This window comes from Rana temporaria, chromosome 8, assembly GCF_905171775.1.
Source record: "Rana temporaria chromosome 8, aRanTem1.1, whole genome shotgun sequence".
Taxonomy (NCBI): domain Eukaryota; kingdom Metazoa; phylum Chordata; class Amphibia; order Anura; family Ranidae; genus Rana; species Rana temporaria.
Genome location: NC_053496.1, coordinates 167,643,894 through 167,668,637, shown reverse-complemented (window position 1 = coordinate 167,668,637; position 24,744 = coordinate 167,643,894). Strand labels below are relative to the sequence as shown.

At 47.0% G+C, this 24,744-nt stretch overlaps 1 protein-coding gene across 2 annotated transcripts in view; it reads right to left on the bottom strand.

The window, feature by feature from the left end:
- Nucleotides 1–24,744, bottom strand: part of LOC120909894 (zinc finger and BTB domain-containing protein 24-like) — a 43,140-nt gene that overhangs the window by 4,719 nt on the left and 13,677 nt on the right. Inside the window, exons 2-7 of one of the 2 annotated variants that reach the window (XM_040321691.1) lie at nt 21,489–21,573; nt 21,277–21,368; nt 21,104–21,185; nt 20,532–20,624; nt 16,111–16,530; nt 10,200–10,639 (exon numbers count right to left, since the gene is read on the bottom strand). In XM_040321691.1, the coding sequence (XP_040177625.1) occupies nt 10,200–10,639; nt 16,111–16,530; nt 20,532–20,624; nt 21,104–21,185; nt 21,277–21,368; nt 21,489–21,522 (1,161 nt within the window). In that variant the 5' untranslated portion in view covers nt 21,523–21,573. Of the gene's footprint in view, nt 1–10,199; nt 10,640–16,110; nt 16,531–20,531; nt 20,625–21,103; nt 21,186–21,276; nt 21,369–21,488; nt 21,579–24,744 lie in introns of both variants that reach the window. The other variant, XM_040321692.1, reaches the window with a different exon arrangement.

The window sequence follows — 24,744 nt, the reverse complement described above, 5'->3', positions numbered from 1 at the left end:
GCGAATGAATATTCACTGTTTTAACACTGATCCTCCTCCCGGCCAATCGGAAAGCGGGTCTGGTACCGTCACCCGATTGGCTGACAGTACAGGTGATCCTATTGAATGCCTTGCAAGGAGGAGAGAAGAAACGCACAGCGTCTCTACGAGAGGAAACAGAGCCGCTCCAGGGACACATCTTGCTGCCATTCACCCACTGACTGACCAGCCACTAAGATGTGGCAAGTGCCAGGCAGACAGTGGGCGGATGTCCTCCTGGTTCAGTCCGCTCTGCTGACCGGGTGGGTTTTGTGCATCTGTGCCGCTGCCACTTAACTCAAAAGATAGCAACACTTGAAGCCTAGCACAAGCAGTACAAAGCTAAATGCTTAGCTAAGGAATTGTCTGATACAAGAGAACAACTACAATCAATGCTTGAAGCGGGAGTTCACCCATAAAGGCCGTTTTTGCTCTTTTACCCTTAGATGGATGCTCATTTAGTCTAGGGGAATCGGCTAGTTGTTTTAAAATCCGAGCATTACTTACCGTTGTAGAGGGCGATCCTCTCCACCACTTCCGGGTATGGGTCTTCGGGACTGGGCGTTCCTTCTTGATTGACAGTCTTCCGAAAGGCTTCCGACGGTCGCATCCATCGCGTCACGAGTAGCCGAAAGAAGCCGAACGTCGGTGCGGCTCTATACTGCGCCTGCGCACCAACGTTCGTCTACTTTCGGAAAATCGTGACGCAATGGATGCGACCGTCGGAAGCCTGTCGGAAGACTGTCAATCAAGAAGGAACGCCCAGTCCCGCAGCCCATACCCGGAAGCGGTGGAGAAGATCGCTCTCTACAACGGTAAGTAATGCTCGGATTTTAAAACAACTACCCGATTCCCCTAGACTAAATGAGCATCCATCTAAGGGTAAAAACAGCATTTTACCGGCGAACCTAATTTCTGGCTAGGGCTTTAAAAAACATTAGAGAAAACCACAACAATTCTAATAAAAATAGTGACGATAAACCTGTCTGAAAGACGGACCAAACTGCAGCGATATTTCATGCCCATTACACTAAGCTTCATAATTTACCACTTTCTCATAAACCGTCAGGTACCATAGGGAATAGAGAGCAGTTACTCAAAAACTAGCTCAGGGAAAGTGGCATGCCCACATTGTCCGCTGCTGAGGTGGACTCCTTGGAGACTCCCATTACTGCAGATGTGCTCTCCTTAGCCTTAAGACAGGCAAAAGCATATCTTAGATAGGTTTAAGTGTATCTCAGTTTGAGAATTGAACTTAGGTTGGCGCAGATTCCGAGTTAGGTCGGCGTATCTACAGATTCCCCTTTTACTTTAGCTCATATAGCTTTATTCCTAAGCCAGGTAAAGATCACCCTGATTGCTCTAACTAGGCTGATATCTTTAATAAATGTTGACTTAAAAGTTTTAGCCAAAATATTAAAAACTATGGGCCAGATTCAGGTACATTTGGACAGGCGCAGCGTATCAGAGATACGCTACACGCCGTATCTTACCTGGCTCTAAGTCGAATCCAGGAAGATTTCGCACGGTAAGTTACGGCGGCGTAGTGCATCTCTCGGCGCGTATTTCAAATTGGGCGGGTAGGGGGCGTGATTCATTTAAATGAAGCGCGTCCCCGCGCCGATTGAACTGCGCATGTTCCGTTTTGAAATTTCCCGCCGTGCTTTGCGCGAAATGACGTCGCACCGACGTCATTTTTTGAACTTCGACGTGAGTTACGTCCTTTCCTATTCACGAACGACTTACGCAAAAAGAAAAAATTTGACGCGGGAACGACGGCCATACTTTAACATGGCAAGTCTATCTATACGCCACATAATAGCAGCTTTAACTATACGCCGGGAAAAGCCGACTAGCGACGACGTAAGAGAATGCGACGGCCGCGTGTACCTTTGTGGATCGCCGGAAAAAGCTAATTAGCATACCCGACGCGGAAAACGATGCAAACTCCACCCAGTGGACGCCGAAGTATTGCACCTACGATCCGAAGGCGTACGCCTGTCGGATCGAAGCCAGAAGCCGTCGTATCTTGGTTTGAGGATCCAAACTAAAGATACGACGCAGCAAATTTGAAAGTACGCCGGTGTATCAGTAGATACGCCGGCGTACTCGCTCTGTGAATCTGGCCCTATGTAATTTATTACAGAAGCTCATATGCCCAGAGCAAGTGGAATTTATGTCAGGGCGTGAAGCCCGTGACAATGTCACAAAGGCTCTTAATCTGATTCATTTGGCTCGAAAAGGTGAAATTGAGGGCCTCCTAATGTTGCGGAGAAGGCCTTCGACCACGTTGCGTGGGACTATCTGTTTGAAACCTGTAAGCACATTGATTCAAGTACGCAGATGCTAGCTTGGATATCAGCCCTATATCAAAAACCGGAGTAATCACATGAAATGAAAATGTCTGAAACTAAATGGTGATGAACCACTAGTGGTGAGTATTGTGGAGAGAACTAGGGTGTAATACCATTAAATAATAATGAAAATAAAAACAATTCAAATACATAAATGAGTATGAGTCCACTCCAAAATATGAAAAGATGGTATAAGTCCACAGACGATAGACACCAGAGTCCTGCGGGACACAAGGGGGCAGATCCTCGTACAGCGGCGCATCTGTACGCCGGGCGCAGCGTATCTAAGATACACTACGCCGCCGTAACTTTTTTTTAAATTTTGAATCCACAAAGAATTTGCGCCGTAAGTTACGGCGGCGTAGTGTATCTCTGGCGGCGTAAGGGCGCAGAATTCAAATGGATGTAATGAGGGCGTGTTTTATGTAAATACGTCGTGACCCGACGTAAACAACGTTTTTTTTTTAACTGCGCATGCGCCATCCCTGGGGGTATCCCAGTGCGCATGCTCGAAATTTAACCGGAACAAGCCAATGCTTACGACGGTGACGTCATTCTACGCAAATTCCTATTAGCGAACGACTTACACAAACGACGTAAAAAATTCAAAATGCGAGGCGGGAACGACGGCCATACTTAACATTGAGTACGCCTCACAATAGCAGCTTTAACTATACGCCGGAAAAAGCCGAACGCAAACGACGTAAAAAAATGCGCCGGCCGGACGTACGTTAGTTCGTGGATCGCCGCAACTAGCTAATTTGCATACTCGACGCGGAATTCGACGGAAACGCCACCTAGCGGCCAGCGGAAAAAATGCACCCAAGATCTGACGGCGTACTAAGACGTACGCCTGTCGGATCGACCCAAGATGCTGTCGTATCTTGTTTTGTGGATCTGCCCCAAGATGTTCAACCTGCCCCAGTTGAAGACCAATAGATTCGAAACGGGTCGGGTTTGCTATTTTTGCCTTCCACATTGCTTTTATATTTCATATTTTGTGATCACTTTTAATTCCATTTTATTATTTCTACATTCGTCATTTGATGTATGATTTTTCGTAAATAAACCTATTTTGGTTGACCTGCACCATATGGAGCAATCTTTGTATTTCATGGTTGACGCCTCTGGTAAGAATACACATCCCCATCATCTCCTTGGGACTGACCCTCCTGCCTGGTTTGCCATCAACGCTTTTCTGTGTGGTTTGGAGTTCTGAGATCCAGCATCCGGCCCCACTTGGCCTCTTCATCTACACAGCCCTGGAGCGGAAGGAACCAAGGTTTCAGAGTCTGTTTGACACACTGCCGTATGGTATGTGTGTCCGGCTGATCCGGTAAGGGTACCCAGCTTTATTTTTGAGAAAGGCTTTCACACTGCAGCGGTGCGCTAGCAGGACCGCTACAAAAGTCCTGCTAGCAGCATCTTTGAAGCGGTGAAGGAGCGGTGTGTTTACCGCTCCTTCCCATTGAAAGCAATGGGAAACCGCGGTAATACCGCCGACAATGCGCCTCTGTTACACCTCCCGTCATACCGCCAGCACACCTCCAACCCCAGTGTGAAAGGGGCCTTACAGACCACTTTTACCTACAGGTAAGCCTAGATTAAGGCTTACCTGTAGGTGCAAGAAATATCTCCTAAACGGTTTAAGAGATATTTGCAAAAAAGACTGGCACCAATGTCTACGGTGCAGGCGCACTGAGCATGCCGTTTCTAACGGCGATCGTGCCGTGACTGGCGGCTCCCCCGATCTAACGGCGATCGTGCCGTGACTGGCGGCTCCCCCGATCTCAGGTAAGTAATTCATAATGAGCTAGTATGCTATGCATACTAGCTCAATATGCCTTTGTCTTGCAGGGTGTATTTTTTTTACTTTTTTTCAGAGGGTTTTCTTCCTTTTTAATTCATTTTCTAATTCAAACCTTTTTTATTTTTTTGTTATACCTGGATATACCTTCATTCTATTTATGTTTCCTCTTTTAAAGACAAGACACCCAATATTGGGTACTTGCAAAAAAATAAATAACTAAAGATGTTTCTGATTTTTAATACACTTGTTATATATTGATCGTTGTATAGCTGTCCTATGACGTTGTTTTATACACCCTTGATGACTATGGGCCGGATTCAGATACCTGAGCGTATCTGTCCGGCCCACGTAACTTATCTCCAATACGTTACGCCGCTCTAACTTTGTGCGCAAGTTCTTTATTCAGAAAGAACTTGCGCCCTTAGTTACGGCGGCGTAACGTATGTGTTGCGGCGTAAGGCCGCGTAATTCAAATGGGGATGTATTATTTAAATTTGCGTTGACCCCGCGTTTTTTACGTTTTATTTGAACGGAGCATGCGCCGTCCGTAAAATATCCCAGTGTGCATTGCTCTAAATGATGCAAGGACGTCATTGGTTTCAACGTGAACGTAAATTACGTCCAGCCGTATTCGCGAACGACTTAGGCAAACGACGTAAAAAATGCAAAACTCGGCGCGGGAACGACGGCCATACTTAACATTAGCTACCCCTCATATAGCAGGGGTAACTATACGCCGGAAAAAGCCGAACGCCAACAACGTAAAAAAAAAAACGCCGGGCGGTTGTTCGTTTCTGAATCGGCGTAAATCCTAATTTGCATATTCCTTGCGTAAAACATACGGAAGCGCCACCTAGCGGTCAACCTGAAATTGTAGCCTAAGATCTGACGGTGTAAGACATTTACACCTGGTGGATCTTAGGGATATCTATGCGTAACTGATTCTCTGAATCAGGCGCATAGATACGACCGGTCGGACTCAGAGATAAGACGGCGTATCAGGAGATACGCCGTCGTATCTCTTTCTGAATCCGGCCCTATATAAATAAGCAGTCCCATTTCTACACACAGGCCCCATTTGTTCAGTCATGGGCCATGGCCAGAAAGGGGACAATTTAATGACTTCCGGGTACAGCAAAATGATCTGCAGCGCTGCTTTTCCTGACCATTAAAATAAAGTCTCTGCTTACTTTATATCATTCCACCAAGGCAGACTGATTCTGTAACCTAAAAGACTTTACAGCGCCGCTCCAAGCAAGAAGTACATCCTCTTTCCCTCCTGGTACTCAGGTATAGGGGTGCCGGCGTTCAACCGTTCACATCCAGCGGTATCAATAGCAAGCATCCGGAATGCCGCTCTCCCACCCGACCAGTGTAAGGTATATTGTACAGCCTCAGCCAGCACTACTTCACCGACCGCACCCTCTGGCGCATTTTGCCCTGTCCACTGGGCCTTAGTCATACAGGAACTCTATGGCTAAGCCCTGGTGGGTGGGGCGAAACGTGTCAGGGCGTGTTCAGTGGAGGAGCACTAGCTGAAGATGTACAATACACCTTACACAGGTCGGGTGGGAGAGCGGTTTTCCGGATGCTTGCTATTGATACCGCAGGCTGGGACTGTCATTTAGTTGTCGGTAAACACGGAACTGCAGATCATTCAGCTGCACCTGAAAGTCATTAAATAGTCCCCTTTCTAAGTCGCCACCCTTGAATCAAAGGGGCCGGGGAAAGGTTTATTTTTTAATTGCTACTGAGTAGGGCTGCAACTAACGATTATTTTCATAATCGATTAGTTGGCCGAATATTGTTTCGATTAGGGTTGTCCCGATACCACTTTTTTGAGACCGAGTACAAGTACAGATACTTTTTTTCAAGTACTTGCCGATACCGATTACCAATACTTTTTTTTAATGTCATGTGACAGTATTTTTTTTTTTTTACAGTGATTTTTTTTTTGTTTTTGTTTTTTAGGGGGGGGGGGTGGATTGTCAGTGTTTTTTTTTATTATTATTATTTATTTATTTTTTAAAAACAAATATTTATTGGAATTTATTTTTTATCAGCCCTGTTGGGGGTCTTTGGAGAGATATCAGGGGTCTTAACAGACCTCTGACATCTCCCCTTTAAGACAGAGAAAGGCACTAAGGACACAGATTCCCCAGTCCCTTTCTCTGCAGCCTCAGCTGAAATGAATGGAGAGAAGCTCCTCTCCATTCATAAACTGAAGCATCGTAAACACAGGTTACGATGCTCAGTTATATGAATGGACAGAGTCAGTGATCACTGATTGTTCATTCTGAAAAGGTAGGAGCCGGGTTTAGCGGCTCCTACCTCCGCTCTCCATCCTGACAAACTGAGGGGGGAGAGAGGACAGCACGGAACACGGGGGAAAGAGCGGACAACACGGAACATGGGGGAAAGAGAGCACAGCACGGAACACCCTGGGAAAAAGGACAGCACGGAACACGCAGGAAAGAGAGCACAGCACGGAACATGGGGGAAAGAGAGGACAGCACGGAACATGGGGGAAAGAGGACAGCACGGAACACAGGGGAAAGAGCGGACAGCACGGAACAGGGTGGAAAGAGAGGACAGCACGGAACACAGGGGAAAGAGAGGACAGCACGGAACACGGGGGAAAGAGAGGACAGCACGGAACACGGGGGAAAGAGGAGGACAGCACGGAACTCGGGGGAAAGAGAGGACAGCACGGAACACGGGTGGGAAAGAGCGGACAGCACGGAACTCGGGGGAAAGAGCGGACAACACGGAACATGGGGGAAAGAGAGCACAGCACGGAACACCCTGGGAAAAAGGACAGCACGGAACACGGAGGAAAGAGAGCACAGCACGGAACATGGGGGAAAGAGCGGACAACACGGAACATGGGGGAAAGAGAGCACAGCACGGAACACCCTGGGAAAAAGGACAGCACGGAACACGCAGGAAAGAGAGCACAGCACGGAACATGGGGAAAGAGAGGACAGCACGGAACATGGGGGAAAGAGGACAGCACGGAACACAGGGGAAAGAGCGGACAGCACGGAACAGGGTGGAAAGAGAGGACAGCACGGAACACAGGGGAAAGAGGACAGCACGGAACACGGGGGAAAGAGAGGACAGCACGGAACACGGGGGAAAGAGGAGGACAGCACGGAACTCGGGGGAAAGAGAGGACAGCACGGAACACGGGTGGGAAAGAGCGGACAGCACGGAACTCGGGGGAAAGAGCGGACAACACGGAACATGGGGGAAAGAGAGCACAGCACGGAACACCCTGGGAAAAAGGACAGCACGGAACACGGAGGAAAGAGAGCACAGCACGGAACATGGGGGAAAGAGAGGACAGCACGGAACATGGGGGAAAAAGAGGACAGCACGGAACACGGGGGAAAGAGCGGACAGCACGGAACAGGGTGGAAAGAGAGGACAGCACGGAACACAGGGGAAAGAGAGGACAGCACGGAACACGGGTGGGAAAGAGCGGACAGCACGGAACTCGGGGGAAAGAGCGGACAACACGGAACATGGGGGAAAGAGAGCACAGCACGGAACACCCTGGGAAAAAGGACAGCACGGAACACGGAGGAAAGAGAGCACAGCACGGAACATGGGGGAAAGAGAGGACAGCACGGAACATGGGGGAAAAAGAGGACAGCACGGAACACGGGGGAAAGAGCGGACAGCACGGAACAGGGTGGAAAGAGAGGACAGCACGGAACACAGGGGAAAGAGAGGACAGCACGGAACACGGGGGAAAGAGAGGACAGCACGGAACACGGGGGAAAGAGGAGGACAGCACGGAACTCGGGGGAAAGAGAGGACAGCACGGAACACGGGTGGGAAAGAGCGGACAGCACGGAACTCGGGGGAAAAAGAGCACAGCACGGAACACGGGGGGGGGGGGGGACAGCACGGAACACGGGGGGGAAAGAGAGGACAGCACGGAACACGGGGGGGGGGGAAGAGAGGACAGCACGGAACAAGGGGGGGGGAAGAGAGGACAGCGCGGAACACGGGGGAAAGAGAGGACAGCATGGAGCACGGGGGAAATAGAGGACAGCACGGGGGAAAGACAGCACGGAGCACGGGGGAAAGACAGCATGGGGGGGAGAAGACTTGCAACTCCCCTGCCTGCCCAGGTATCAGGTGAAGCATCGGAGCATTTCCCCCGAGTACAAGTATTCTGGGAAATGCTTGGTATCGGTACCGATACTATTATCGATATCTGGACATCCCTAGTTTCGATTAATTGATTAAATAGCCTTAAAAAACAAAACAATTTGGGCCAATTTGTTGTTGGGCAGATTACAAAACACAAATTGCCACAAAAACACATGACATGCTTTTCTGCAGCTTCTCCATTGAAGTATATTGAACCAAAAATAAATAAAAAAATAGCACCGTTTTGCGTTAAAAATTCCCCGCCCCTTTCCAAATACGCAGAAGACGAAAAAAAATCATGGATGTGAACGTGTCCCATAGGAAAACAAGTAAATGAACTGTAGTGTGTTTCTGCAAAAAGCACCAAAAAACACAGAGGTGTGACCCAGGCCTGAGATGTTTAGTAACATAATGGGGGTTAAAAAAACAAAAATAAGTACAAAAAGAGCAAATAATCGCTACTGTAAGGGGTTAATTTTTTTACTGTAGGACAGTGAAAGTAATATTTACAGTAGCGATTTGCTTTTTGCAATATAAAAGGCTAATTTTAGTTTTTTTCACTCTACTATGTTACTGGCCGATTAATCGATTATGAAAATTGTAATCGACTAATTTCATAATCGATTAGTTGTCGATTAATCGATTAGTTGTTTTGGCCCCACTACTGAGGGGAAATTACTACAGGGGTGCCCAAAAGTTGCGAGTCCTCTCTCTGCCTCTGGGTCCCCTGTGGAATCAGCAGGGGCGGTGGGTGCTACCCCCTTGTCAGCGGCCCTGGTTAGGGTTGCTGTTGCAGTATTTAGTAGGGTTGTCCCGATAACAGTATCTGTATCCGGACCGATACTGAGCATTTGCGGGAGTACTTGTACTCCCGCAAATGCCCCCGATCTCAGATCCGATACTATACCCCCCCCCCTGCCGCCGTCGCCGCATATCGCAAAGCCGCCGCCTAGTTAATCAGCGTGCGGGGAACATTACAGCTTTCATTTGAATAGCTGTGTGTTCACCGCCGCGTATAGACACTCCCCCTTGCTCAAAGTGCAGATCACTCGTCCAATCCCGAGCAAGGGGGAGTGTCTATACGCGGCGCGGCGGGGAACACACAGCTATTCAAATGAAAGCTGTAATGTTCCCCGCACGCTGATTAACGCGGCGGCGGCATCTAGGTATGGGGAGACATGGCTGCATATGTGGGGGGACATGGCTGCAATATGTGGGGGACATGGCTGCAATATGTGGGGGACATGGCTGCAATATGTGGGGGACATGGCTGCATATGTGGGGGACATGGCTGCATCTGTGGGGGGACATGGCTGCATCTGTGGGGGGACATGGCTGCATCTGTGGGGGGACATGGCTGCATCTGTGGGGGACGGGACATGGCTGCATCTGTGGGGGACGGGACATGGCTGCATCTGTGGGGGACATGGCTGCATCTGTGGGGGACATGGCTGCATCTGTGGGGGACATGGCTGCATCTGTGGGGGACATGGCTGCATCTGTGGGGGACATGGCTGCATCTGTGGGGGACATGGCTGCATCTGTGGGGGACATGGCTGCATATATGGGGGACATGGCTGCATATATGGGGGACATGGCTGCATCTATGGGGGACATGGCTGCATTTGGGGACACATTTAAAAAAAGTATCGGTATTCGGTATCGGCGAGTACTTGAAAAAAAGTATCGGTACTTGTACTCAGTCCTAAAAAAGTGCGATCGGGACAACCCTAGTTCAGTATTGCACTTGCAACCAGCCTGTTCCCAAATTCTGCATTGTTCTAAGAAACAGTTCTGTATTACTGTTAATAAATCTATAAGGTAAATAAGCTTTTCTTGTGGATGACTCTTACCTGCGTATCCGTTATTACTTCTTGCACGTCCATATCCAGCTCAGGGGACATAGAAGAGGAGTCAGAGGTAGTTGGCTGCAAGGTGCACACCGAGTTTCTGGGTACATCCTGGTCATCTAGAAAACGCAGGCTTTCAAAGTACCACAACCGTGGCACATACACGTCATCCGCTCCAGCGCCGGCTTTTTTCGAAGCTTCTATCTTATGGAGCTCCTTCTTGAAAACAGTGCGCAAGTTCGCGATCTTGCCTTTCACGTACTTTTCATCGGCTTTTGCGTAAACCGCGGTGCATAACTCTGCCAGCTGTTTATAGGCCTCATCCCGCTTGCTACGGTTCGAATATTCCTTTGATTTAACTTTCCACAAGCATGGCATATCTCTGTACATGTCAATGAAATACGGCAGAAAATCGGGAGAAGTGAATTTATCAGCCATCGCTGCTGTAAAAACAAAAATGAAAAAGACAGCATTAGATTTCACAAACTAAGATCAACTATATTCAGCACTGCGCTACTTTAACTGGCAATTGTACGGTCATGCAAGACTGCGCACAAATTACATTTATACACTTTTTTTTACACAAATAGAGTTTTCTTTTGGTGGTATTTTTTTATTGTATAAACTAAAAAAAGACCACATTTTTTTAAGAAAAACTATATTTTTTACTTTCGTCTATAAAACATTAGTAAAAATCGAATTTATTCATACATTTAGGCAAATATGTATTCTGCTACTTGTCTTTGGTAAAAAAAAAAAAAGTTATAGCGTCTACAAACAAGAATTGGAATTTTTATAATTTTTTTTCTAATACTAGTAATGTCAGTGATTAACGACTTATAGTGGGACTGCGATAGTGCGGCGGAAAATCTGACACTAACTGATGCTGGGAAGGCCAGTGCTGCCACTGTCACCAGTGATACGAATAAAGGGCCGGATTCATAAAGAGTTACGCCGGCGTATCAGTAGATACGCCGACGTAACTCGGAATCTAAGCCCGTCGTAAGTTTAAGTGTATGCTCAAACTGAGACACACTTAAACCTAGCTAAGATACAACGGCTTGCTCCTCTACTCCCCTGCACAGGTAGGCTGCATAGTGGACACCGGCCGCATGTGGTGGACACGGGCTGCATGTGGTGGACACGGGCTGCATGTGGTGGACACGGGCTGCATGTGGTGGACACGGGCTGCATGTGGTGGACACGGGCTGCATGTGGTGGACACGGGCTGCATGTGGTGGACACGGGCTGCATGTGGTGCACACGGGCTGCAAGTGGTGGACACGGGCTGCAAGTGGTGGACACTGGCTGCAAGTGGTGGACACAGGCTGCATGTGGTGGACACAGGCTGCATTTGGTGGACACAGGCTGCATTTGGTGGACACAGGCTGCATTTGGTGGACACAGGCTGCATGTGGTGAACACAGGCTAAATGTGGTGGACACAGGCTAAATGTGGTGGACACAGGCTAAATGTGGTGGACACAGGCTGCATTTGGTGCACACAGGCTGCATGTGGTGGACACAGGCTGCATGTGGTGGACACAGGCTGCATGTGGTGGACACAGGCTGCATGTGGTGGACACAGGCTGCATGTGGTGGACACAGGCTGAATGGTGGACACAGGCTGAATGGTGGACACAGGCTGCATGTGGTGGACACAGGCTGCAAGTGGTGGACACAGGCTGCATTTGGTGGACACAGGCTGCAAGTGGTGCAAGTGGTGGACACAGGCTGTATTTGGTGGACACAGGCTGTATTTGGTGGACACAGGCTACATGTGGTGCACACAGGCTGCAAGTGGTGGACACAGGCTGCATGTGGTGGACACAGGCTGCATGTGGTGGACACAGGCTGCAAGTGGTGGACACAGGCTGCATGTGGTGGACACAGGCTGCAAGTGGTGGACACAGGCTGCAAGTGGTGGACACAGGCTGCATGTGGTGGACACAGGCTGCATGTGGTGGACACAGGCTGCATGTGGTGGACACAGGCTGCAAGTGGTGCACACAGGCTGCAAGTGGTGGACACAGGCTGCATGTGGTGGACACAGGCTGCATGTGGTGGACACTGGCTGCATGTGGTGGACACTGGCTGCATGTGGTGGACACAGGCTGCATGTGGTGGACACAGGCTGCATGTGGTGGACACAGGCTGCAAGTGGTGGACACAGGCTGCATGTGGTGGACACAGGCTGCAAGTGGTGGACACAGGCTGCAAGTGGTGGACACATGCTGCATGTGGTGGACACAGGCTGCATGTGGTGGACACAGGCTGCATGTGGTGGACACAGGCTGCATGTGGTGGACACAGGCTGCAAGTGGTGCACACAGGCTGCAAGTGGTGGACACAGGCTGCATGTGGTGGACACAGGCTGCATGTGGTGGACACTGGCTGCATGTGGTGGACACTGGCTGCATGTGGTGGACACAGGCTGCATGTGGTGCACACAGGCTGCATGTGGTGCACACAGGCTGCATGTGGTGGACACTGGCTGCATGTGGTGGACACAGGCTGCATTTGGTGCACACAGGCTGCAAGTGGTGGACACAGGCTGAATGTGGTGGACACAGGCAGCCTGCATTGGTGGGCACGTTTACAGTTGTTGTTAATATAAATTTCTTACAACTTAATTCTGCATAAAACATTTAAGTGTCATTTCATGAGATAATTTATGAGGGCATGTTTAGGGGCGGGACATGGCAGGCTGGGTGGGGCAACTGGTGGCGAGTAACCCTTGAGGCTTGGCTAGTAGCTCAGGACTTGAAATTTTGAGCCCTGGGCTTACCTATAGGCAAAAAAGGTGCTAAAAGGGGTATACAACAACTTTAAGTGGTTTAAAAAAAAACATATCCAATTATAAAAAAAATAAATCAAATTCCTTCATAAAATTTAGGCCAAAATGTATTCTGCTACATGTCTGCAATAAAAAAATAAATCACAATAAGTGTATATTGATTGGTTTGTGTGCAAGTTATAGCATCTACAAACTATGGTATATATACTGGAATATACGCACCAGAGCTTTTTTTCTTAGAAAATAGGTGCAGGAACTCAACCACGACCCATCCAGATTTCACAAACAGTAGAAGGGTCTTAAAGGGGCATTAAATACCAGAATTGCTTTACATACAGAGTGCAGAGTTCAGGGGGTTACAAAGCTGTCGCTTGTAAACACAGAAACCAGACTTCTGTGTTTACAAGTGATTGTGGTGAGTAGGCACCAGAGGGTCTGAGCCAGAGGTGGTGGAACTGAGTTCTCCCAAGTTCCCCCTGAAAAAAAGCCCTGTACGCAGCTATAGACGCTATACTGTAAAGGTGGTGATCAGCGACTTATAGTGTGACTAATCAAGTGGCGGGCAATCTGGCCCTAACAGACAGTTGCTGGGAGGGTCATTTTATGGATACTGATGTCGCTAGTGACATTAATACAGTGATCAGATAGAATACTGTACACTAACACTGTACTAATCACACTTCCTGTGCCAAATGGTAAGTGAGAGGAAATCCTGCAAATTAAGGAAATCCCTTGGGGACCCTCAGGTCACCAGAAGTAGTGTTCTTTCCACCTGCTTTTCAGGGAGAAGAAACAGCCAGATCACTGTTTACTGTTTGTAAACACAGAGCTCTGTGCGTGATTGGACACAGCTGATTAGCAGATTTCAGCTGAAATCTGCTGCCAATCTCGTGCTGTGTCCAATCACAGCATGGTTTGGCAGAGGGTGATCTTATGCACACCCCAAACCCGGAAGAAGGCCGCCAGGTACATGTACGTTGCCGAGCCTGCACCTGCCGCCTGTTTGCAGTATACACTGAGTACACCCCTCACATTTTTGTAAATATTTTCTTCTATCTTTTCATGTGACAACACTGAAGAAATGACACTTTGCTACAATGTTGTGTAGTGAGTGTACAGCTTGTATAACAGTGTAAATTTGCTGTCCCCTCAAAATAACTCAACACACAGCCAATAATGTCTAAACCGCTGGCAACAAAAGTGAGTACATATATTGTGAGTACAATAATAACATATTTACAAAAATGTGAGGGGTGTACTCACTTTTGTGAGATACGGTATCTACTTTGAGTTGTCGGCAGGTGGTTAAAGAGAAAGTTGACCCAAATAAAAATAAACCCTGCAAGACAAATGCATAATGAGCCAGTATGCATAGCATACTAGCTCATTATGAAGTACTTACCTGAGATCGAAGCCCCCGCAGCCGACCTTGTTTGCCTCCTCCGTCGCCACCATGTCTCCCGGAGTGACTTCCGGGTATTGTGGCTCCAGCGCTGTGATTGGCTGGAGTTGCGATGACGTCACTCCTGCACATCGGTGCATGTCTTTTGCAAATATCTCCTAAACCGTGTAGGTTTAAGAGATATTTCTTGTACCTACAGGTAAGCCTTAACGTCAGGTGGTTCCTCAAACAAGCCTCAAACACGACTTTGAAAGAAACGGTGGACACAGTGACCATCCACACCAAGACCCTGGCTTCCCAGCCGAGGCGGCGGCGTTCTTTTGAATGCAGAGGCCGGGCGTGACGTCATAACATCGCGCCTGGCCTCCGACGATCATAGAGACTCCGGCGACCGTCTGGTCCTCCGGAAATCTCTATGGTCAAGAACCGGGGCAGGCGGATCCTGTCTCAAACTCACCGATCGCACAGATGAGTCGGTAGAAGCACCAGAGGGTGGTGGACGTTCCCTTTTGCCGCCCGTAAGAACGATCAAGCAGTGGAGCAGCCGCTATGATCATTCCTATGGTGTGCAGAATCGCCGGCAGAAAATGCCGATATCTGAATGATGACTGTAGCTGCACCCATCATTCAGATATCACCGCTCAAAGCCCATGCTGTTAATTTACGGCCAGCGGTTGTTAAGGGGTTAACCACTGAAGGACCCCCTACCGACGATATACGTCGGCAGAATGGCACAGCTGGGCACATCCACGTACATGTACGTGGCTCTTTAAGCCCAGACGTGGGGGCAGGCGCGTGCATGCGACCCGGTCCGAAGCTCCGTGGCCGCGGGACTCGCGGACCCGATCGCCGCTGGAGTCCCGCGATCGGTCCCCAGAGCTGAAGAATGGGGAGAGCTGTGTGTAAACACAGCTTCCCTGTTCTTCACTGTGGCGCCGTCATCGATCGCGTGTTCCCTTTTATAGGGAATCACAATCGATGACGTCACACCTACAGCCACACCCCCCTACAGTTGTAAACACACATGAGGTCACACATAACCCCTTCAGCGCCCCCTTGTGGTTAACTCCCAAACTGCAACTGTCATTTTCACAGTAAACAATGCATTTTTAATGCATTTTTGTTGCTGTGAAAATGACAATGGTCCCAAAAATGTGTCAAAATTGTCCAAAGTGTCCGCCATAATGCCGCAGTCACGAAAAAAAATCGCTGACTGCCGCCATTAGTAGTAAAAAAAATTTTTTTTATAAAAACGCAATAAAACTATCTCCTATTTTGTAAACGCTATAAATTTTGCGCAAACCAAACGATAAACGCTTATTGCGATTTTTTTTAACCAAAAATAGGTAGAAGAATACGTATCGGCCTAAACTGAGGAAAAAATATTATGTTTTATATATTTTTGGGGGATATTTATTATAGAAAAAAGTTAAAAATATTGGATTTTTTTCAAAATTGCCGCTCTATTTTTTTGTTTATAGCGCAAAAAATAAAAACCGCAGAGGTGATCAAATACCACCAAAAGAAAGCTCTATTTGTGGGAAAAAAAGGATGCCAATTTTGTTTGGGAGCCACGTCGCACGACCGCGCAATTGTCAGTTAAAGCGACGCAGTGCCGAATCGCAAAAACTGTCCGGTCTTAAGTGGTTAAACGGCGAGAGGGACATCAGTTGCAGAAAATTCATAAAAAATAAATAAAAAAATGAAGGTTCTCACCTGTGTGTGTTCGGTGGTGAAGGAGGAGTAGATGTTTAAAAGGAAAACACTTCCCACATTCAGAACATGAATACGGCTTCTCCCCAGCGTGAGTTCTCTGATGTACGATGAGACTTTCTCGCCAGGTAAAACATTTCCCACATTCGGAGCAGGAAAAGGGTTTCTTTCCTGTGTGACTCATCTGATGGACGATGAGGTGGTCCTTTTGGGAATAACAGTTTCCGCATTTTGAGCATGCATATGGCTTCTCTCCTGTGTGACTCTTATGGGCGATAACCCTGCGAGTAGAGGGGTTCGATGATAGACCTGCACTGTGATGGGCCGGATGAAGATTTGGCGCGGTGGAGTTTTCTTCCGAGTCGGGCATCACTTCATCATCTAAATAACATTCTTCCATGGCAGACGTTCTGTATTGTCCATCTGAAGAGAGAAAAAAAAAAAGGGAGAAAAAAGGAAAATAAATAAATATAATATAATATAATATAATATAATATAATATATATATATATATATATATATATATATATATATATATATATATATATATTAATATATATATATTAATATATATTTATCCACTTAAGGACCGGACCAATATGCTGCTAAATGACCCAAGGGGTTTTTACAATTAGGCATTGCGTCGCTTTAACAGACAATTGCGCGGTCGTGCGACGTGGCTCCCAAACAAAATTGGCGTCCTTTTTTCCCCACAAATAGAGCTTTCTTTTGGTGGTATTTGATCACCTCTGCGGTTTTTATTTTTTGCGCTATAAACAAAAATAGAGCGACAATTTTGAAAAAAATGCTATATTTTTTACTTTTTGCTATAATAAATATCCCCCAAAAACATATCTAAAAATTTTTTTTTTTCTCAGTTTAGGCCGATACGTATTCTTCTACCTATTTTTGTTAAAAAAAAAATCGCAATAAGCGTTTATCGATTGGTTTGCGCAAAATTTATAGCGTTAACAAAATAGGGGATAGTTTTATTGCATTTTTATTAATTATTTTTTGTTTACTACTAATGGCGGCGATCAGCGATTTTTTTCGTGACTGCGACATTATGGCGGACACTTCGGACAATTTTGACACATTTTTGGGACCATTGTCATTTTCACAGCAAAAAATGCATTTAAATTGCATTCTTTATTGTGAAAATGACAGTTGCAGTTTGGGAGTTAACCACAGGGGGCGCTGTAGGATTTAGTGTTCACTTAGTGTGTGTTTACAACTGTAGGGGGGTGTGGCTGTAGGAATGACGTCGTCGATCGAGTCTCCCTATAAAAGGGATCACTCGATCGATACGGCGCCACAGTGAAGCACGGGGAAGCCATGTTTACATACGCCTCTCCCCGTTCTTCAGCTCCGGGGAGCGATCGCGAGGGGGCGGCTAGAAACGAATAGCCGCGCCGTCGTCCCGGATCGCTCCCCGAGGGAATCCGACCGCCGCAAGTACCGGGGGGGGGGGGTCCCGATCGGACCCCCAACCCACGTCTAGGCAGGCACGTACAGGTACGTTGATGTGCCTGTCCGTGCCATTCTGCCGACGTACATATACATGCGGCGGTCGGGAAGTGGATATATATATATATATATATATATATATATGACATTCCTTAGTCGCGATTAGTCCTGATATACAGTATATGAAAAAATAAAAAAACATAAAGCCCAACTCCAGCCATAACATTTCTTTTAATTGCAGACATGTATTAAAAAAAATAAAAAAAATATAGGATTTACATTTTTCTTTTTTAAAACCAGCACAAGGGACAGTCCTTACCTTTAATGAAAAGCATCCCTTGTGCTAATGCCGACTGTCCCAGTTAAAATCCAAAGTCCTCTATGCCCCTGGGCACGTTCATGTAGGTGAGGGGCGAATATTTACAAGAAGGGATCAGATTTTTCAATGATGGGCAGTGCTGGGGGGCAGAATGTTTATCGATGGCCAAAGAAATTTGCAAAATAAATCTTTATCTGCTATTCATTTTGAATGCTTGCGGGCGTGTTTCGTCAATTGAAGGGCGTCTTTTTCTATATTAAAGATTTCTTTAGCAGATTTGTCTGGCCATCGATAAAAATTCCGCCCCCAGCACTGCCTATCATGTAAATATCCGCCCCCTTCATGCAAATATCCGCCCCCTTCATGTAAATATCCGCCCCCTTCATGTAAATATCCGCCCCCTTCATGTAAATATCTGCCCCTCTCCTACATGAACATGCCTCTGCAACACGAGACCGCAGTTGATCGTAAACTCAGAGGGTCAGTTCTGCGCATGCGCAGTTACGGCCAAGCATTTTTTGATAGGGGACATTTCTCGACAGGACACTGTCATGTGTAATACATGTACATTGGTGAAAGTGATTAAAACTAACATTTGACCAACAGGTGGTCTATAGTCCTAACAGGACTGCATTGGATGATGGAATTGGACTTCAGAACATCCCTAGTTTAGGTAGTTGCTCCAAAATAGAAGCATAAATGAGAACGTGAACGGGTAATATCTTGACGAATGTAACAAGGGGTCAACAGGAGCCAACTCAGGGTATATCTATCAGTTCTGTCTGATAAGGATTCAATCTGTGCTTGACTAGTTTCGCACGAATAGCACTTCTTCTGGAGCTAGACACATCTGATGGAAACTTAGAAAAAAGCAAGGACATAAATAATATCCTTACAAATAACAAAAGATATACAACAATATGAATCTATCTAGTTTATATTAGATACGCAAGCAATTTAGGCAGATTCAGGTATAGTTACGCCGGCGTATCAGTAGATACGCCGTCGTAACTCTGAATCCGCGCCGTCCTACATTTAAGCGTATGCTCAAACTGAGATATGCTTAAATGTTGCTAAGATACGAGCGGCGTAAGTCTTCCTACGCCGTCGTATCTTATCTGTCTATTTACGCTGGCCGCTAGGGGCGTGTACGCTGATTTACGCCTAGAATATGTAAATCAGCGAGATACGCCCGTTCATGAACGTACGCCCGGCCGTCGCAGTAAAGATACGCCGTTTACGTAAGGCGTTTTCAGGCGTAAAGATAAACCACCAAAAAGATGGCACAGCCAATGTTTAGTATGGACGTCGGAACCGCGTCAAATTTTTCACGTTTTACGTCGTTTGCGTAAGTCGTTCGTGAATGGGGCTGGGCGTAATTTACGTTCACGTCGAAACCAATGAGTCTTTGCGGCGTAATTTGGAGCATGCGCACTTGGATACGTCCACGGACGGCGCATGCGCATGCGCCGTTCGTTCAAAACGTCATTTACGCCCACCTCTTCACAATTTGAATTACGCGCGCTTACGCCGGCACATTTACGCTACGCCGCCGTAACTTAGGACGCAAGTGCTTTGTGAATACAGCACTTGCCTCTCTAACTTGTAAATTACATACGCTTCGCCCGCACAACTTTAAGCCGCCGTATGTGAATCTGGCCATTTGTTTTTATTCAAATGTTGTACCCAATATATACTGTGTTAGCTTGTAGTTCTCAATGAATGGCACTGTTGAGTTCTGTGGTAGTTCATTGAGTCTTAGACCCCTTTCACACTGGATCGGTTTGCAGGCGCTATTACGCTAAAAATAGCGCCTGCAAACCGACCCTAAACAGCGGCTGCTGTTTCTCCTGTGTGAAAGCCAGAGTGCTTTCACACTGGAGCGGTGCGCTAACAGGACAGGAAAAAAGTCCTGCTAGCCGCATCTTTGGAGCAGTGTGTATACTGCTCCTTCACCACTCCCGGCCATTGAAATCAATGGGACAGCGCGGCTATACCGCCGGCAATGCGCCTTAGCAGAGGCGCATTGCGGGAGGTTTTAACCCTTTCTCGGCCGCTAGCAGGGGTAAGAGGGCCCCGCTAGCGGCCGAATAGTGCTGCTAAATTGGTCAACTAGACTTAGGTTTCCTACACACGATTGGATTTTCCGACAGAGTTTGTGTGATGATAGGCTGTTGGCAGAAAATCCGACCGTTTGTATGCTCCATCGAACAATTGTTGTCGGATTTTCCGCGGACAAATGTTGGATGGCAGGCTTCTTAAAAATTTTCCTCGAACATCGGTCTGTTGTCGGATCAGACATCAGACAAAAGTCCAAAGTACAAACATGCATGCTCGGAAGCAATGCTCACCAAACACAACATTAGCAGAAGGTGTCCAAAGGGTGGTGCTAAAGAGCTGAAAAACGACGTAGTACCTAACTACGTTTGTGTTTGTTGGCCGACAATTGTGTGCTGTTTGTATGCAAGACAATTTTTGGCCAAAGCCCTTCGGACAAAAGTCAGAGGCTTTGTCTGCAGAAAATGCAATCGTGTGTACGAGGCTTTAAAGAAAGGGAATCTCAAAGCCCTGTGGTCTTGATAAGGATGATTCAGTGGAGCAAATGTTTCTCTTTGTGTATTTTGTGTTTATTGCTCACCTGTGCTGATGTTTAATGGGATTTCCTCCTCTTTAATCCTCACAGGTCCTTCTTCCACCTCAAGACTGACCACTCTCCGAGCAGCTCTGCGGTCTGTGAATAGAGATGAGAGTGAAGCCCCCTGTACTGAGATGTATGAGAGACCCCAGAGAGTGTGTGTGTGGGGGGGGGGGGGGGAGGCTGGTCACGTCTCTTGGCTGGTAACACACAATGACATGATGTGAGGAGGAGAGCTGGAGTCGAATAGAGGCTGATGGCTCCTGACTCCCCCACTGGGCACATACTGTCTCCCCATTACTGTCTACTGACAGAGGAGGGGGGAGAAGAAGAGATTGTTGTAGTGACTGAACAAGGAGAGTCTGGGACTCTTCTCTGGATTGAGATTGCATTCACACCTGAGGGACGCAACGCGTTTGGCAACAAAGTAGCGTATTTGTCTTTTTTGGCACTGAGTCAAGTGCGTTTTTGCAGTTTTTTTTTTGTTGGGGTGCCTTTAAAAAATAATAGATTGTTGTAGTGACTGAACAAGGAGAATCTGGGACTCTTCTCAGGATTTAGTGTTTATTACTCACCTGTGCTGATCTCTGGAGGGGTTTCCCATTCCTCTGGATCTTCTACTTCCTCTTTTATTTCTACTTTAATCATATTTGCACTCTATAATACAAACATACATTTATTGAGTGAGACTGCCTAAGGAAATATTTAATGGATATAAAATATTACCAAGATTCTCAGTGCTACTTACCGCTTGAGGGATCTCCTGATGTTCCTGTGTGGAGTCCCGGGAATACAGAGGACGGGAACGTCTCTCTGGGGGATTCCTGTTACTGGATCCATCTGTAGGAAACACACACTGACTGAATACATTGTTTCTATGTCTTTATATCAGAGGATGTGTATCTAGGGGGATCCTCAATACTCTTCTCTCCTTTACAAGAAATGGAAGTCTCCTCTTACCCAGTGATGCGAGGGGCGGCTGGCTCGCCATCATGACGTCCTTCTACAGATCCTTGTAAATACTCCCACGTCAATACGTCTCGGGCTATACTTGGAACATAATACAGTTTAAAAACATCACATTACAATAAATGAACTTTAAAAAATATGTTAAAAGTGTGTTTTTTTAAGACAAAAAGAAGCGAGGGGCTGTGAAGGGGGGTGTTTTTTTTTTCATTTACAGTACAAACAGCATATAAAAAGTATTGTACAATTAGCATATTGGGGTTTTTATTTTTTAGCTTTCTTTGTGCAATTGGGGAAATGTACATGTTGGAGGAAATTACCACGAAGTTAAGGAAATTCTTTCTTAGGTGTCACTGAAACATGTGTTACCTCATTCTAGTTTCCCTTCGTATCTTGTTCTGGTAACAACTCCAAATATTGGATGATCCCTTTCCTCATCCACCCAAAAGTTTTGGCTTTAGATCCACTTTGGTGGTGCCCAAAACAGCCCTTGAGACATTGCTTTAAAATATGGTTCCTGTCATGGATATGCAATAAAGTCTGGCAGCTTACCTGATCTCCATGTGGTTATTAGAGGCCTGACCCTCCTTCTGACTGTCTTTTATCACCTTGTATTGCTCCACCCTAGGCCATTCCAGGAAGCCTATATTAACCACTGCACTGCTAGTCTGCTTGGCTGTCAGGTCACCTGTGGCCAGGTGACAAGTGCACCCTGTTGGGGTCAGGGATGCACCACAGGGTAGTGAACCCTATGGCCGACTGCTGCGATCAGAGAGGAAACGTGAACCCAAGATCGCCCAGGGCGCGGAGTCTAAAGCCTCGTACACACGATCAGTCCATCCGATGAGAACGGACCGATGGACCATTTTTATCGTGTCAGAACACGGTCGTGTCAGAACACGGTGAAGTAAAACACAACGACGTGCTTAAAAAATACGAAGTTCAATGCTTCCAAGCATGCGTCGACTTGATTCTGAGCGTATGCGTGGATTTTTAACTGATGGTTGTGCCTACTAACGATCGGTTTTGACCTATCGGTTAGGAATCCATCGGTTAAATTTAAAGCAAGTTGGCTTTTTTTTAAAAGATGGTTAAATAACCTATGGGGCCCACACACGATCGGTTTTGACCGATGAAAACGGTCCATCAGACCGTTGTCCTCTGGTTAACCTATCGTGTGTATGAGGCCTAAGACCCAGCTTTGTGTTCACCAGAGCCTCTAGTGGTGAGGATAGCCTTTGCCGCAGCTGGATCCAGGTCGCGATCCCTGGGATCCCCTAGGTCACGCTCCGCAGGGAGAGAGGGGAAGCAGCAAGCAAGACAAGCGATAGTGATGGATAAGCCGAGGTCAGGGCAACAGGCAGACGAGGGTAACTGAGGGACAGGCAAAAGGTCAGGATCACAGGCAAACAGGGACGAGCCAAAAACGGTACACAGGAAGATAATCGTAGCACACTGCAGACAGGAACTAAAACTAACAACACGGTTGAACAGCCAAGCAGACTAGCAGTGCAGTGGTTAATATAGGCTTCCTGGAATGGCCTAGGGTGGAGCAATACAGGGAGGAAGGTGATAAAAGACAGTCAGAAGGATGGTCAGGCCTCTAATGAACACATGGAGATCAGGTAAGCTGCCAGACTTTATTGCATATCCATGACAGTTCCCAACATTTTGGTTCCGGTGCCTCATGTGTTAGGATTGAGTCTCAGCGGCTTCGGAAAGATCGGCATACAAAGCCATTCCCTGCAGCCTTCCGGCGCTTGATTGCCTCACCTCTCTCACTCAAACACCTTTGGGAACAAGCAGATGGACCGATATCTAGTCCATGGTGGTTCCTTCACCCCTGCAGCCTCCCGCCATGCTCACAATCAATATGACGGACGGGGACAGCATGGAATCAATGGGTGCAGAGGGAAGACCCACTCCACGGGCAGCCGCAGGTCTCTCACTCCCCAAGGACAGAGTGGCCCTCCTGCAGTCCTTCGGCAACTCCAAAGCTCTCCAAGTGGATGGGCATAAACTCCTCATGTTTGCAGAGTACTCACAAGAGGTGTCAAGGCGAAGAAAAGCTTTTCGATCTATTTTTGCGGCTCTCTTTCAGAAGGGGTTGAAATTTACACTGGCCTATCCTGCAAAACTTCGCTTCACAGATCCGTCCAGTGAAACAAAATATTTTTCACACCCGAATGAAGCCACCCACTACCTACAGACCTATCTGAATCTGCCAGTAGAGCCACCTTCTCACACAATCTCACCTTGCCAACTTGGCCCTAGGAAGGAACCCTCGAAGAGACCCCACTATGCAGATGACCCAAGTCAGAACAGGCACCGCTAAGCTATAGATGGACTACCCATTTTTAATGGATCGTATCATACACCTTATGCCGCAAGTTATGCCCCTTCTTCTCATGATGTTTGATTATATAGTATTTTGGGGATCCCCCACTTGTCTAACCTGCTCCCAACTGTCTGGTCACAATCATTTTCTAAATATTACTTTCTAATTTGTTGTTTACAGCCTTATGGGGGAAAGATCATATACCCTAGGATAGCATTATGGTGGGGACGCATACTTTGTCCTTCGCATCCACAAATCGGGTTTACATCATCTGCAGCCCGCAGGCAAACACTGCTCTCTTCACCAGTAATGCTGTACCCTCATTGGCGATACACATGTGGAAGAAAGAAGTCAACACTGTTTGGTTTGTTTATGTTATTTTGTGTCACACTCCCTTTACCCCTGTTGGGTTAGTTGTTTTCCTAAACCCTCTTTCTTAAAGGGGTTGTAAAGGTACAATTTTTTTTCCCTGAATAGTTTCCTTTACCTTAGTGCAGTCCTCCTTCACCTACCTCATCCTTTGATTTTGCTTTTAAATGTCCTTATTTCTTCCGAGAAGTCCTCACTTCCTGTTCTTCTGTCTGTAACTCCACACAGTAATGCAAGGCTTTCTCCCTGGTGTGGAGTGTCGTGCTCGCCCCCTCCCTTGGACTACTTGGACCTCCCATGGAGGGAGGCTAAAACCCGCTTCGACCTATGGGCTGATGCTCAGGAAAGAATCCATAAATCTTTGTCAGATCTCCAATATCACACATTTGGAAATAAGGCAGGAAGATTGTTGGCGCGTCTGTGCAAAGGACCCCATACTCCTACCATCATTCAAGCTCTGAAAGACACCCAAGGGAAACTTACTTCAGTCCCCAAGGACATTAATCTCATCCTTGAGCGCTTCTACGCTAATCTATTTGGCCA